General features: G+C 28.5%; 1 protein-coding gene across 2 annotated transcripts; it reads left to right on the top strand.

The window, feature by feature from the left end:
• The first annotated feature begins 7,212 nt into the window (after window positions 1-7,212).
• On the top strand, window positions 7,213-11,957 carry LOC125877216 (basic leucine zipper 34-like). 2 transcript variants are annotated; one of them, XM_049558558.1, is made up of 5 exons: window positions 7,213-7,845; window positions 8,487-8,577; window positions 8,705-8,831; window positions 9,827-9,928; window positions 11,380-11,957. In XM_049558558.1, exons 1-5 carry the CDS (start codon window positions 7,298-7,300, stop codon window positions 11,412-11,414), a joined length of 903 nt encoding a protein of 300 aa, XP_049414515.1. In that variant the 5' UTR covers window positions 7,213-7,297; the 3' UTR covers window positions 11,415-11,957. The 2 variants fall into 2 exon arrangements, 1 of the variants encoding a protein (XP_049414515.1); XR_007447591.1 differs by having other exon boundaries at window positions 7,215-7,845; window positions 9,827-10,291; window positions 11,747-11,957.
• The last annotated feature ends 300 nt before the right edge of the window (window positions 11,958-12,257 follow it).

Raw genomic sequence — 12,257 nt, forward strand, 5'->3', positions numbered from 1 at the left:
GTCTTGTAAAATGACTTAATTGGATCTTGTACGTTGTCTAACTTATGATTTGGTAACTGTGCTTTTTCATTTGGCCGTCACAAGCATCGTTGCTTCAAAGTAGAATACAACGATGCTTCAAAGTAAAATAGAACAATTAAGTCACAGTAATCTTTAGCCCCAGATTGCTTGTTGTAATTGCTCATTCATTTCATTGTGTTACAATCTGGCATTAACACTCTTTAAGCCCCTCATTATGTACTTGTCTTAAAGTTGGATCTATGTCGCAGGACTTAATTGCTTTATTAGCTTATAATGAAGCATTTACTTGGTCTCTATTTTTTGTATCTCTGATGTCGTAATTTATAATGACCTTTAGTTCTCCCTCTTCTGATGTCATGTTGGTGGCAGCAAATTCAAACCTCCATAGAATGCCAAACATGGAAATCTCAGCAGAAGTTGTTTTTGTTAAGGAGATTTAAAAATTCTAAGCGTGTAGTTTGTTTTACAAAATAATCAACTGTCTTTTCTGCTACTTAGTTCTATCCATCTGGCATAACAAGTCTCTTTAAAGCTCTCTCTCACAAGTTTACTTAGTCTGTTTTTTGGTATTTTTTTTATGTTAATTTCCCTTTTTTGATGTCATATTGGTGGCAGTGAATTCAAACATCACTACAGAATTATACTAACTTGCATATTGTTGGGATTGTTGCAACTGAAGCTTCATGTAAGTGTGCACTTGCAGTTGTACTCAGATTGGATAAATATTTGATTGTAGAACTTTTTTTACGCACATCGTATAAGATGTATATTTATGATATCATAGTTTCAAATAATAATCACACTCAACTTTTAATTAATTGTAAATAACTTTTCGGGAAGTGAAATCAAATTGATTGTACATTGGATAAAAGAAACAAAACTCTCAAAATTTTATACTTATCAAATGCAAATTAGAGTTAAATAAAAATGACATTCAATTACTTTTGTGTAACAATTGTTATATACTTGTAAATGCTTATGTCAGCTAATTTACAACTTTTTATAGTAGGTTGATATGAAATTACGAAATGGAGTTAAAGTTTTGTTTAGACATATGATTTGAAGTTTTTCTGTTGTATATTTTTAAAAAAAATATAAGAATCTCATAAATTGTAAAACTATTACAATAGTCTCAATTATTTATTCAATCTTACCAAATAAATAAAAATTTATAGAATCGCATAATAAATTATTACAAAGCCATTATGGTCCATCTTGTTCACTCAATATAGATGAAAAAAACTATTTTTTTTAATTAAACATTAAAGTAGTAGTAATAAATTTGGTTGATTAATAAATTTGATAAAAAAATAATGAATTTGATGAATATGAATGATAAAGTAGGAATTGATTTAAAGTAATAATAAATTTTATGTTGGTGAGAATAATAAATTTTAAAAAGTAATGATATGATTATAAATTTTATTTAACATATGAAATAATGGCCAGTAGATATAAATGTGAGATTGTTTTAACAAAATATAAAATTGTGGATTAATTTACGTATTTGAAAATTTTCAAATCATAATATGAAATTCTCAAATCATGATTTTCGAAGAATATAGGATTTCATCTCATGATATGAAATCAACCTAAAATCACATATCCAAAAAAACACTTGAGTTGGTGTATTACATTTGTCTCCCCATAAGTTGATGAAATTATGCTAAAATAGGACCCACTCTTTTATTATTTATACATTTAACACCCTTTGGTTTTGTGTGTCCCCTCAACAAAAAAGTTAATTGTCGGAATGGTCCTTCAACTTTTGGGAACTTTTCATTTTAAGTATATAATTTGTGATTGAAATGAACAAGTAGGGTCCTGCTGGCTCCTCCCACGTGCAATAATGTTACTTTTGTGTCCTATGGGCTATACTATTTTCATGTACGGACCCCTCTTTGAGAATTTTCTTGGGATCCTCACCAATCCAAAATTATAGAATTTTTTAAAAAATTTTAAAGACAATTATGGTGAGGAACATTAATTATTAATTAACTAAAATATATTAGCCAAAAGAATCTTTGTTGCTTATTTAACAAAAATGGTATTTCTTTCTGGATTGCACATGCTAATCTCCTTGGATTGTCATGATCTAACTATCTCTTTTTAAAAAAAAAAACTTTAAATCTTTGTTATATTAGTTCCATCATCATTCAAAGTATGAAACTTACGAAATAGTAATAGTTTGGAGTTCTATGTGTTAATTTTAAGTTCAAATAATTGAAATGTATTTTGTAGAGCTAGTTAAGATACATGCAAGTTAACTTGGACATCAGAGTTATCAAAAATATATATAACTAAGTTCAAATGACACATAATGTGTTGGTCAACACATTTTAGGTATCTATGAGTATGAAATACTACACACATTAACAAATATTGAGTTGGGGGGTTTTAACCTTGAAAGTTATAATATATGGGGTAACAGAAAAATTCAATAATTGAAATATGAAATTAGTAAAAAAGAGATAGTTTAGGGAAACTTTTAACCATTATTTATTTTATTAAATATGCCAATATTTTTTCATTTATAAATCTATGTGTAATCATTGGTGTTTGAAATTGATCGATCTGATTAATTTAAGTTGTCATAAAAAGTCCATTATGAAAGNTGGTATTTTTGATGTTAGTTTTCCCCTTTTTTGATGTCATATTGGTGGCAGCGAATTCAAACATCACTACAAAATTGCAACTATAAAATTTATGGTTGCAGTCGTGTTCTTCTATTTGTTTTGTTTAGACATGTGATTTAGAGTTTTTGTGTTGTATATTTTCTCATAAACATAAGAATCTCATAAGTTGTAAAACTATTAAAATAGTTTCAATTATTTATTCAATCTTAACAAATAAACAAAAATTTATAGAATCGCATAATAAATTATTGCAAAGCCATTGTGGTCCGTCTTGTTCACTCAATATAGATGAAAAAACTATTTTTTTTATTAAATGTTAAAGTAGTAGTAATAAATTTGGTTGATAAATAAATTTGATAAAAAATAATGAATTTGATGAATATGAATGATAAAGTAGGAATTGATTTAAAGTAATAATAAATTTTATGTTCGTGAGAATAATGAATTTTGAATAGTAATGATATGATTATAAATTTTATTTAACATATGAAATAAATGACCACTAGATATAAATTAGGAATTGTTTTAATAAAATTTAAATTTGTAGATCAATTTGAATATTTGAAAAATTCCAAATTATGATTTTTGGAGAATATGTGATTTCATCTCATGATATGAAATTAACGTAAAATCACATATCAAAAATACACTTGAGTTGGTATATTACATTGTCTCCCCATAAGTTGATGAAATTATGCTAAACTAGGACCCACTCTTTTATTATTTATACATTTAACACCCTTTGGTTTTTGTGTGTCCCCTCAACAAAAAAGTTAATTGTCGGAATGGTCCTTCAACTTTTGGGAACTTTTCATTTTAAGTATATAATTTGTGATTGAAATGAACAAGTAGGGTCCTGCTGGCTCCTCCCACGTGCAATAATGTTACTTTTGTGTCCTATGGGCTATACTATTTTCATGTACGGACCCCTCTTTGAGAATTTTCTTGGGATCCTCACCAATCCAAAATTATAGAATTTTTTAAAAAATTTTAAAGACAATTATGGTGAGGAACATTAATTATTAATTAACTAAAATATATTAGCCAAAAGAATCTTTGTTGCTTATTTAACAAAAATGGTATTTCTTTCTGGATTGCACATGCTAATCTCCTTGGATTGTCATGATCTAACTATCTCTTTTTAAAAAAAAAAACTTTAAATCTTTGTTATATTAGTTCCATCATCATTCAAAGTATGAAACTTACGAAATAGTAATAGTTTGGAGTTCTATTTGTTAATTTTAAGTTCAAATAATTGAAATGTATCTTGTAGAGCTAGTTAAGATACATGCAAGTTAACTTGGACATCAGAGCTATCAAAAATATATATAACTAAGTTCAAATGACACATAATGTGTTGGTCAACACATTTTAGGTATCTATGAGTATGAAATACTACACACATTAACAAATATTGAGTTGGGGGGTTTTAACCTTGAAAGTTATAATATATGGGGTAACAGAAAAATTCAATAATTGAAATATGAAATTAGTAAAAAAGAGATAGTTTAGGGAAACTTTTAACCATTATTTATTTTATTAAATATGCCAATATTTTTTCATTTATAAATCTATGTGTAATCATTGGTGTTTGAAATTGATCGATCTGATTAATTTAAGTTGTCATAAAAAGTCCATTATGAAAGATTATAGTCTTTAAAAAAAAAATGGGACCTCAACTTAAATTCTAAACTTCTTATTAAAATTAAAGAATTCTTTATTGTTCTTTCACAAATCTTGGCGGTAGATATTTTATCTTCTATTTTTGAAATATCATTTTTTAACACCATAATGAAATATAATATGAATTTAGTGGAAAGGAAATAATCCCTCAAGATTCTAAATTAACCGCGTTCGAATATAAAAAGTCGTGAACTTAAAATAAAGAATATGCTCCAAGACTAATTGTTTACTCTCTAAAAAGATAGCACAAAGTATTTCGTATTAGTAGGGTTTCAGAAAAAAAATCGCATCCTAAGATAATATATAATGATATAGACAACTTATTCTAGTACAATTATTAATTAGTTGCATTGGTTGAACTCACGATATAGCATAAAAAGATAGCTTTCGTATCGTGATATAAATATTACATTAAGATAAACTTTCATTACTTCAATGCTCCCCTTCTAATATTTTACTCAAAAACAAGAATAAAAATGATGGAAAAGAGAGTAAATTGATTTAAGACGTCATATTCAAGTTAACTTGAACAAGGGGCTGGTTATTTTTTTATACAATTATTATTGTTAATGCATGACAAAGAGGGAATCAAAATTATAAATAGAATAATAAATCAACGATCTCAAACTTTACAAAAACAGAAGATAATAATACTATATATTATATTGAAATAGACATATAGTAAGTAGGCACATGCATTAGACAAGTTTTCTGCGTGACAGAGCTATTTAACATGCCTTTAGAACTAATCACTAATCATTATTAGTGTCTCCCTTATTATTTATTTCTCTTTTAAAAAAATAATTTTTTTTTTATTACTAAGAAAAGAAAAAGAATCGTTGATAATAAATGCATATAGGGGCGATGGTGCAAGGAAACTACCAAAAAAATTAAACTATATAGTTAGGGATTTGGTTGAAGTCTTTTATTAATGTTAGAGGTGGGGTGTATTGGACCACCAAAGGTTTTATAGGGGAGTACCATCTAATTATAGACCAGATATTGTGTATCTAAATTTTGAATGTGAAGTGTTTTCGATAAACATTATTAAAAATATGAATTTTTGATGGATTCAGAAATGCATCAAAAATATTATCAATGAATTAAATTTCATCTGATTTCAATATGTTTCGTGGAGAATTTCCATTTTTAATTAGTAGCGAAAGACATATATTATACCCTCAAAGTGTGAAACTTCATCATGCAGATTCAAATTAATCAAACTTCAAAACAATCTGATGAAACAAAAGAAGGGTTTTGGTCCACCACCAAAGGCTATATGGAGTATCTCTATAACCCTATCCTCTGTCCTTAAAACAATTATCTCGATTTGAGAATAATAAGAAACGTTTATCCTGAATATGAAACTTCACGACATGAACTTGTAGTAACCTAACCTCAAAATGAATATCGAACATGAGATGAATAATATATTTTAAAAAAAAAAGACAAGAGGTGGGCTAGGTCTTTCTTCTTTTATTTTTCTTCCCAAAAGGGACATTCACATAGCCTCCATGTGAGTGTGATTTGGGACAAAGGAAAGAGGAAGATAGGGTTATAACTATTACAAACAGTTCACATGGGGAAGAAGAAGACATGATTCTAATATCCTACTTTTTTATTTTTCCACAAATTCATCTTCCCTACATACCCCCACTATACCTTTATCCTTTTATTTTAATTTTATTTATCCAATATAATACTATAGCTTCTTTTTTTTCTTTATCCAATTTGTAAGGATTTCTCCTTTCTATACCATTCATTTTCAGCCCCTTATTTTATTTACAAAAATTGTGTAAATGGTTATGGCAAGGGTCCAACTATTTCACCAAATCAACCATATAAATGAAAAGAAAAAAAATCGAATTCGAATCTTTGATATGAAATTATCTTGTTAGTGTGTGCTTTGATATGAATTACTATAATTTAATCAAACTCTAATATAAATATCGTGAGTAGAGTTTAAAATAATAACAATAATTTACTTTATTACTACTACTTTAAATAAAAAGAGGAAAGGTCAAAAGGGTCACATCGCTAGGCACGTGGTGGCTGATTCCTCCAGTTAATAAACCGTTGAGAAAAGACTAATTTCCCTCTCTTCACAGCTGTTGCTAGCTGTCCTTAATCCCTTCCCATGTGACTCACTATTCCTCTCCCTCCAAATACAAATAAAAAAACAAAATTAAATAGTTTATCGAAGATATGACTTTAGATAGTATGATATTCCGTCTTGAATAAGAGTAAAAAGTTAATACATAGTTACGAATTATCTTATTACTAGTCTATTCATGTATGTGACTTGGTGCTAGTATAGAGCATTTTGTCGATCATAGATTAGCGTATTCATATATAGTATTTGGCTTTTGGTATCTAATATAACTATTCATGTGTTTTGCTGACCGCACCTTGTTGTTGTTGTTACAATAGTTCCTTACATATATGTTCTGCATTGTGTTGTTTTGTACTAGCCGCATAATTGTAGTTTTTGCTTTTGACATTCAACAAAATTCGTTGTTTATTATATTTCAATTGTCGCACTATATTGGTGTTCTTGTTACTTCTACGTAATACTTGGATTTAATGCTCATGAACCGAGGGTATTTCAAAAACAATCACTCTATATCCTACTCTTTGTAGATCACATTTATACAATTTCACTGAATATGTTATTGATATTTAAGTGATTAAATGATATAATAATGCATGCTAATTGCCAATTAATAATAATCAAGTACTACATTTTTTTTAATGTATAGACACATATCATATCATGCATTTATTTACATGATATGAATATCAAGTATAGGAATAAATTTTTACCAACTTTACCTCCTCAAATAGATGTTACTCATAATACACCTTATTATATATCCTTTCTTCATCTTCTTTACATCCCCAAAACCTTAATTCCTTTGAACACAAAATTCAACTTTTTACCAAAATTTTATTATTGCATGGCTCAACTACCACCTAAAGTTCCTACTATGGCACACAATTGGCCTTTTCAAAACATGCCTCCATTGCCTAATTCCTCCACAATCGTCTCCAATCACCACAGTACTAATTCCTGGGTCGACGATTTCCTCGATTTCTCTTCCTCCCGGAGAAATTCTCACCGGAGATCGGTTAGCGATCCAATTGCATTCGTCGAAGCTCCGTTTCTTCAGCAATGCCGGGGAAACGGGTTGAATAACGGATTCGATAAATTGGATGATGAACAACTTACTACTATGTTTTCCGATGATAGCGGTGCCGGTGCTGCATTTGCTGTTACGGCGCCGTGTTCGAATCCGTCGAGTACGAATCCTTCTACGCCGTCAGATCAAGTCAGTGAGAATGAAGATCAGAAATCGCCGGTCCGATTGGAGGTTAATCAAGTGGTTCAGCCGAAGAATGAGCCTGGAGAAGATGATAGTGATAATCAATCGCCGGTGGCTAGTAAAAATCCGGTTAATGATTCTTCTGATAATAATTCTATTGTGGATCCAAAGAGGATTAAGAGGTAATTAATTGAGATTATGACTAGCCTAATTGCTAATCAAATCATTAATCTTTTGCAAATGTAAATGTTAAAACTATGTGATTAACTCATCTAAAAGGTTCGGTTAGAAGATAATAGTGGTATTGTTTAATTATACATTCAATGTGCTTGTATACTCCTTTATCCTTAATCAGATGTTTCAGGTTTGAGTCTCTTAGATATAGAGTTATCTTTGTCAGGGAGCGTTTTACCTCAATATGAAACTTTCTAGACTAGATTCAAATTTAGTCAGGCTTCCATATGAATATTTGACACTGGATGGAAAATTAAAAAAACATGTTCAACAAATTGTAGTTATATATATTTAAAGTTTTACTCCATTTGTCTCAATTTATTGGATTTACTTTCTTTTTCAGTCAGTTCCAAAAAAGAATGACACATTTTTATATTAAATAATAATTTAACTATAAAATGTCTATTTGATCCTTAATGTAATAATTTATAGCTACACAAATTTCTATAATTTATTTTGGACCACACATTTTAAAAGTCTTTTTTTCTTTCTTAAACTCCATGATAAATCAAACTAACTCACATAAAATGAGACGGAGAAAGTATTTAATAAGAGTAATTAATTGTTTTTTTTTTGTTTTTTTTTTTAGAATATTAGCTAACAGGCAATCAGCTCAGAGATCAAGAGTTAGAAAGTTGCAGTACATTTCAGAACTGGAAAGAAGTGTAACGACTCTGCAAGTAAGTTTATAATATAATGATTTAATTACTCAAAACTAATTGTTCATTAATTAATTAATCATGTGCTTTTAATTAATGAGTAATTAATAAAACTAATGCTAATTAACTTCTTTTTTTCCTCCTTCAGACTGAAGTATCAGCATTATCACCAAGAGTTGCATTTTTGGACCATCAAAGGCTGCTTCTTAACGTTGATAATAGCGCACTCAGGCAACGAATTGCAGCTTTGGCTCAAGATAAGATTTTTAAAGATGGTTAGTAATAAAAACCCGAACCGCTTATTATCATATAATCACTTATTCATGAACTTCGTGCGGAAAAAATAGTTTTCATTTCTCTCTCTAGGAGTATTTTAGTGGTAGATTTTATAGGAACTGAACAATTTTATGTGGTCAAATACCTACCATCAAATTTCTATAATTCTTTCAGGAAAAAGAATCTAAAAAATACTTCAATTTTGGCTGAAATTGTTGTTATGATACCAAACTTTATGGAGGACCTTTTACCCCTGCACTATTTAATAGTGTATTTTAAAGGTATAGATGTGTCCACGTGGATACATTATTATTTATAATAATGCAATATTTATGATATCTATGTGGGCACATATATACCTTTAAAATACACTATTAAATAGTGCATGGGGTAAAAAGTCTTTCCAAAGTTCGATATTGTTACATCAATTTCGATCAAAGTTCAGATATTTAGACTTTTTTTCCTCCTTTTATCATGGTATTTTTAAATTAGTTCTAACAAGTATAACATTTTTTTTCCTGGTGAATCGATATTGATGATAATAACAATATTGATGCTAATGACGATATTGATTGTGCCTTGATATAATGAAACCAACGACATGCATGCACTTCATGATTGTTTGTACTAATTAAGTTGTACACCTGGTCAGCCACAGCACACAAAGCAATCAATTCACCTAATAAGATTTAATTTAGGCAGACAATTATGTGTACGATTAATGCACTAATTATCACTAATTACTTTTGACTAAGAATAATTAACAATAGTGTAGTGACATAATTAACTTGTTCGGCCAAAATTAAAGAATTAGCCTCTATTTAAAGCTCTACGTAACCATAGTATTTAATTGTTGTAAACAAATTAGTGTTTTGCCATGGCTAGCGTTTAAATAAGATGCAAGATGTTTATCTGAATCGAAAAATTATGTTGTATATATAAAGTTGAATATAAACGCGACTTAATATATTTATGTTTCGTGTGAATTTTGTAGCTCATCAAGAAGCATTGAAGAAAGAAATTGAGAGATTAAGACAAATTTATCATGAGCAAAACATGAAGAAAATGAATACCGCCGATGAACCACCGTCAACGGCGGCGCCGATGAGTTGCACGGAAGAAGCGTAAGCTTCTTAAAAATGCATTACCTTAAGCTAACTTGCGCCTTCACGTGATGTGTTTCCATTTTCTCTTGTGGACCCCTGTGATAATTTAACATGATTTTAGTTAAATTAATTCCTACTATTTAATTTAAAATAGTAGTAGGAAATAATTCATTTAATATTTCAAAAAAAAAAAAAGCAAACCCAAAAGTTTGCTTTGTTTGTATTTTATTGTGTGACTAATTTATTTTACCAAGTATTATTTTAATTTTTGTTATGTTAGGGTTGAGATTGAGTCGATTTAATCTAATTTAATTTGTGAATCTTGTATTTTATTTGATTGTACAAGAAAAAGGGTGGTGGGGAGTTTTTTAACATTTTGTAATTTGTAAGGGTAGTTTTGGGTTTTAGATTTTGATGAATTTTTTTTTTGTATTGTAATTTCCTTATTATAAGTTCTGGTATAATAACTTGTATACCTTCTGAATTTGTTCTTAAGGAATGTAAGAACAAATGAGGAAAAAGAACATAAGGAAAATTTGAATGAAGAAATTGTTTTAGATGTTTATATATTTACTTTTGTTTATTAATTCCTTACTTTGTGTTTAGTTTTTGCATAATTGGACCGATAAAATATTTTTGTACTTGTTTCAATTGATGTATTATCTACTTTAAAATAAGAGGAATCCTTAGTAAATCAATTAGTTAACTATATAAAGTTTCACCTTATTAATAAGGATTTGATTCTTCGTTTTGTAATTCCTTCCCTCGTTTCTCCTTCTCCGACCTCCAAAATTAAACTAGAACAACGATGTTTGTCTTTTCACGTGTTATTTACTTATTAATTATTAATATAATACATATTATTGTCTCAATTTTACTATTTATTCGTGGATTTGGTGCATGAATGGAGTTGCAATAAAACAAAGCTTAAACAGCGGAGTAAATTGAGTAAATATGCAATCAAACATACAAATTAAACTCTTAAAAGATAATAAGTCAAATTTAGAGAAATAAATAGAGCTTTTGATTAGACACTTACGATATAATATACTCCCTTTGTCACAATTTATGTTGCATTTTTCGATTTTTAAAGAGTCAAACAGTTTAAGTTTGGCCGAGAATTTGCATATGAAATCTTCAAAATTTTTGAAATGAAATTTATATAGTTGTAAACTACGTAAAAAGTACTATAAGTCACAATAATTAATAATTCAAAATGTTTAAAAGATCTATGAAAAACATACGGTCAAAGATAGATTTGTTTAAATCTCGAAATCCTAAAAGTGCCACATAAAATGAGATAGATGGAGTACTTCTTTTCTTTTCATAAATGTAGCTAATTCTTCTCTTACTTTTTCTTGATTCTCCATAATTTTCACGATTATTCTTTGTGAAATCATAAATATAACTTTATAAGTAGTGCCATTTTATAAACCGTCAACGGCGGCGCCGATGAGTTGCACGGAAGAAACGTAAGCTTCTTAAAAATGCATTGCCTTTAGCTAACTTGCGCCTTCACGTGATGTGTTTCCATTTTCTCTTGTGGACCCCTGTGATAATTTAACATGATTTTAGTTAAATTAATTCCTACTATTTAATTTAAAATAGTAGTAGGAAATAATTCATTTAATATTTCAAACAAAAAAAAAAAGCAAACCCAAAAGTTTGCTTTGTTTGTATTTTATTGTGTGACTAATTTATTTTACCAAGTATTATTTTAATTTTTGCTATGTTAGGGTTGAGATTGAGTCGATTTAATCTAATTTAATTTGTGAATCTTGTATTTTATTTGATTGTACAAGAAAAAGGGTGGTTGGGAATTTTTTAACATTTTGTAATTTGTAAGGGTAGTTTTGGGTTTTTAATTTTGATGAATTTTTTTGTATTGTAATTTCCTTATTATAAGTTCTGGTATAATAACTTGTATACCTTCTGAATTTGTTCTTAAGGAATGTAAGGACAAATGAGGAAAAAGAACATAAGGAAAATCTGAATGAAGAAATTGCTTTTAGATGTTTATATATTTACTTTTGTTTATTAACTAGTATACGTACCCGTGCATTGTGCGAATATTTTAAAATATAATAGTTTTTCAATTTATGAATAACTAAATACGAACTATTATTGAGTAACAAAAGTGCATGTATGATCATATATAATGTTTTAATTTTTCATATACAAATAATGCACAAAAGTTTACCATAATTTATGTGTAATAAGGGTATGTTCATAAAAGACACTAAACACTATTCTAACAACTTCTCCTTCTTCTAATATGATGAAGATTAATAGCATATGTGGCGTGTGTTGAATTGATAT

Source organism: Solanum stenotomum, chromosome 9 (assembly GCF_019186545.1).
Source record: "Solanum stenotomum isolate F172 chromosome 9, ASM1918654v1, whole genome shotgun sequence".
Lineage (NCBI taxonomy): Eukaryota > Viridiplantae > Streptophyta > Magnoliopsida > Solanales > Solanaceae > Solanum > Solanum stenotomum.

Excerpts from the sequence above, each read along its gene's own strand:
- LOC125877216 (XM_049558558.1), top strand. The coding sequence starts at position 7,298 with ATGGCTCAACTACCACCTAAAGTTCCTACTATGGCACACAATTGGCCT. Across the intron at positions 8,832-9,826 it reads AGATAAGATTTTTAAAGATG|CTCATCAAGAAGCATTGAAG; the intron begins GTTAGTAATAAA and ends TGAATTTTGTAG. Across the intron at positions 9,929-11,379 it reads CGATGAACCACCGTCAACGG|CGGCGGCGCCGATGAGTTGC; the intron begins CGGCGCCGATGA and ends ATAAACCGTCAA.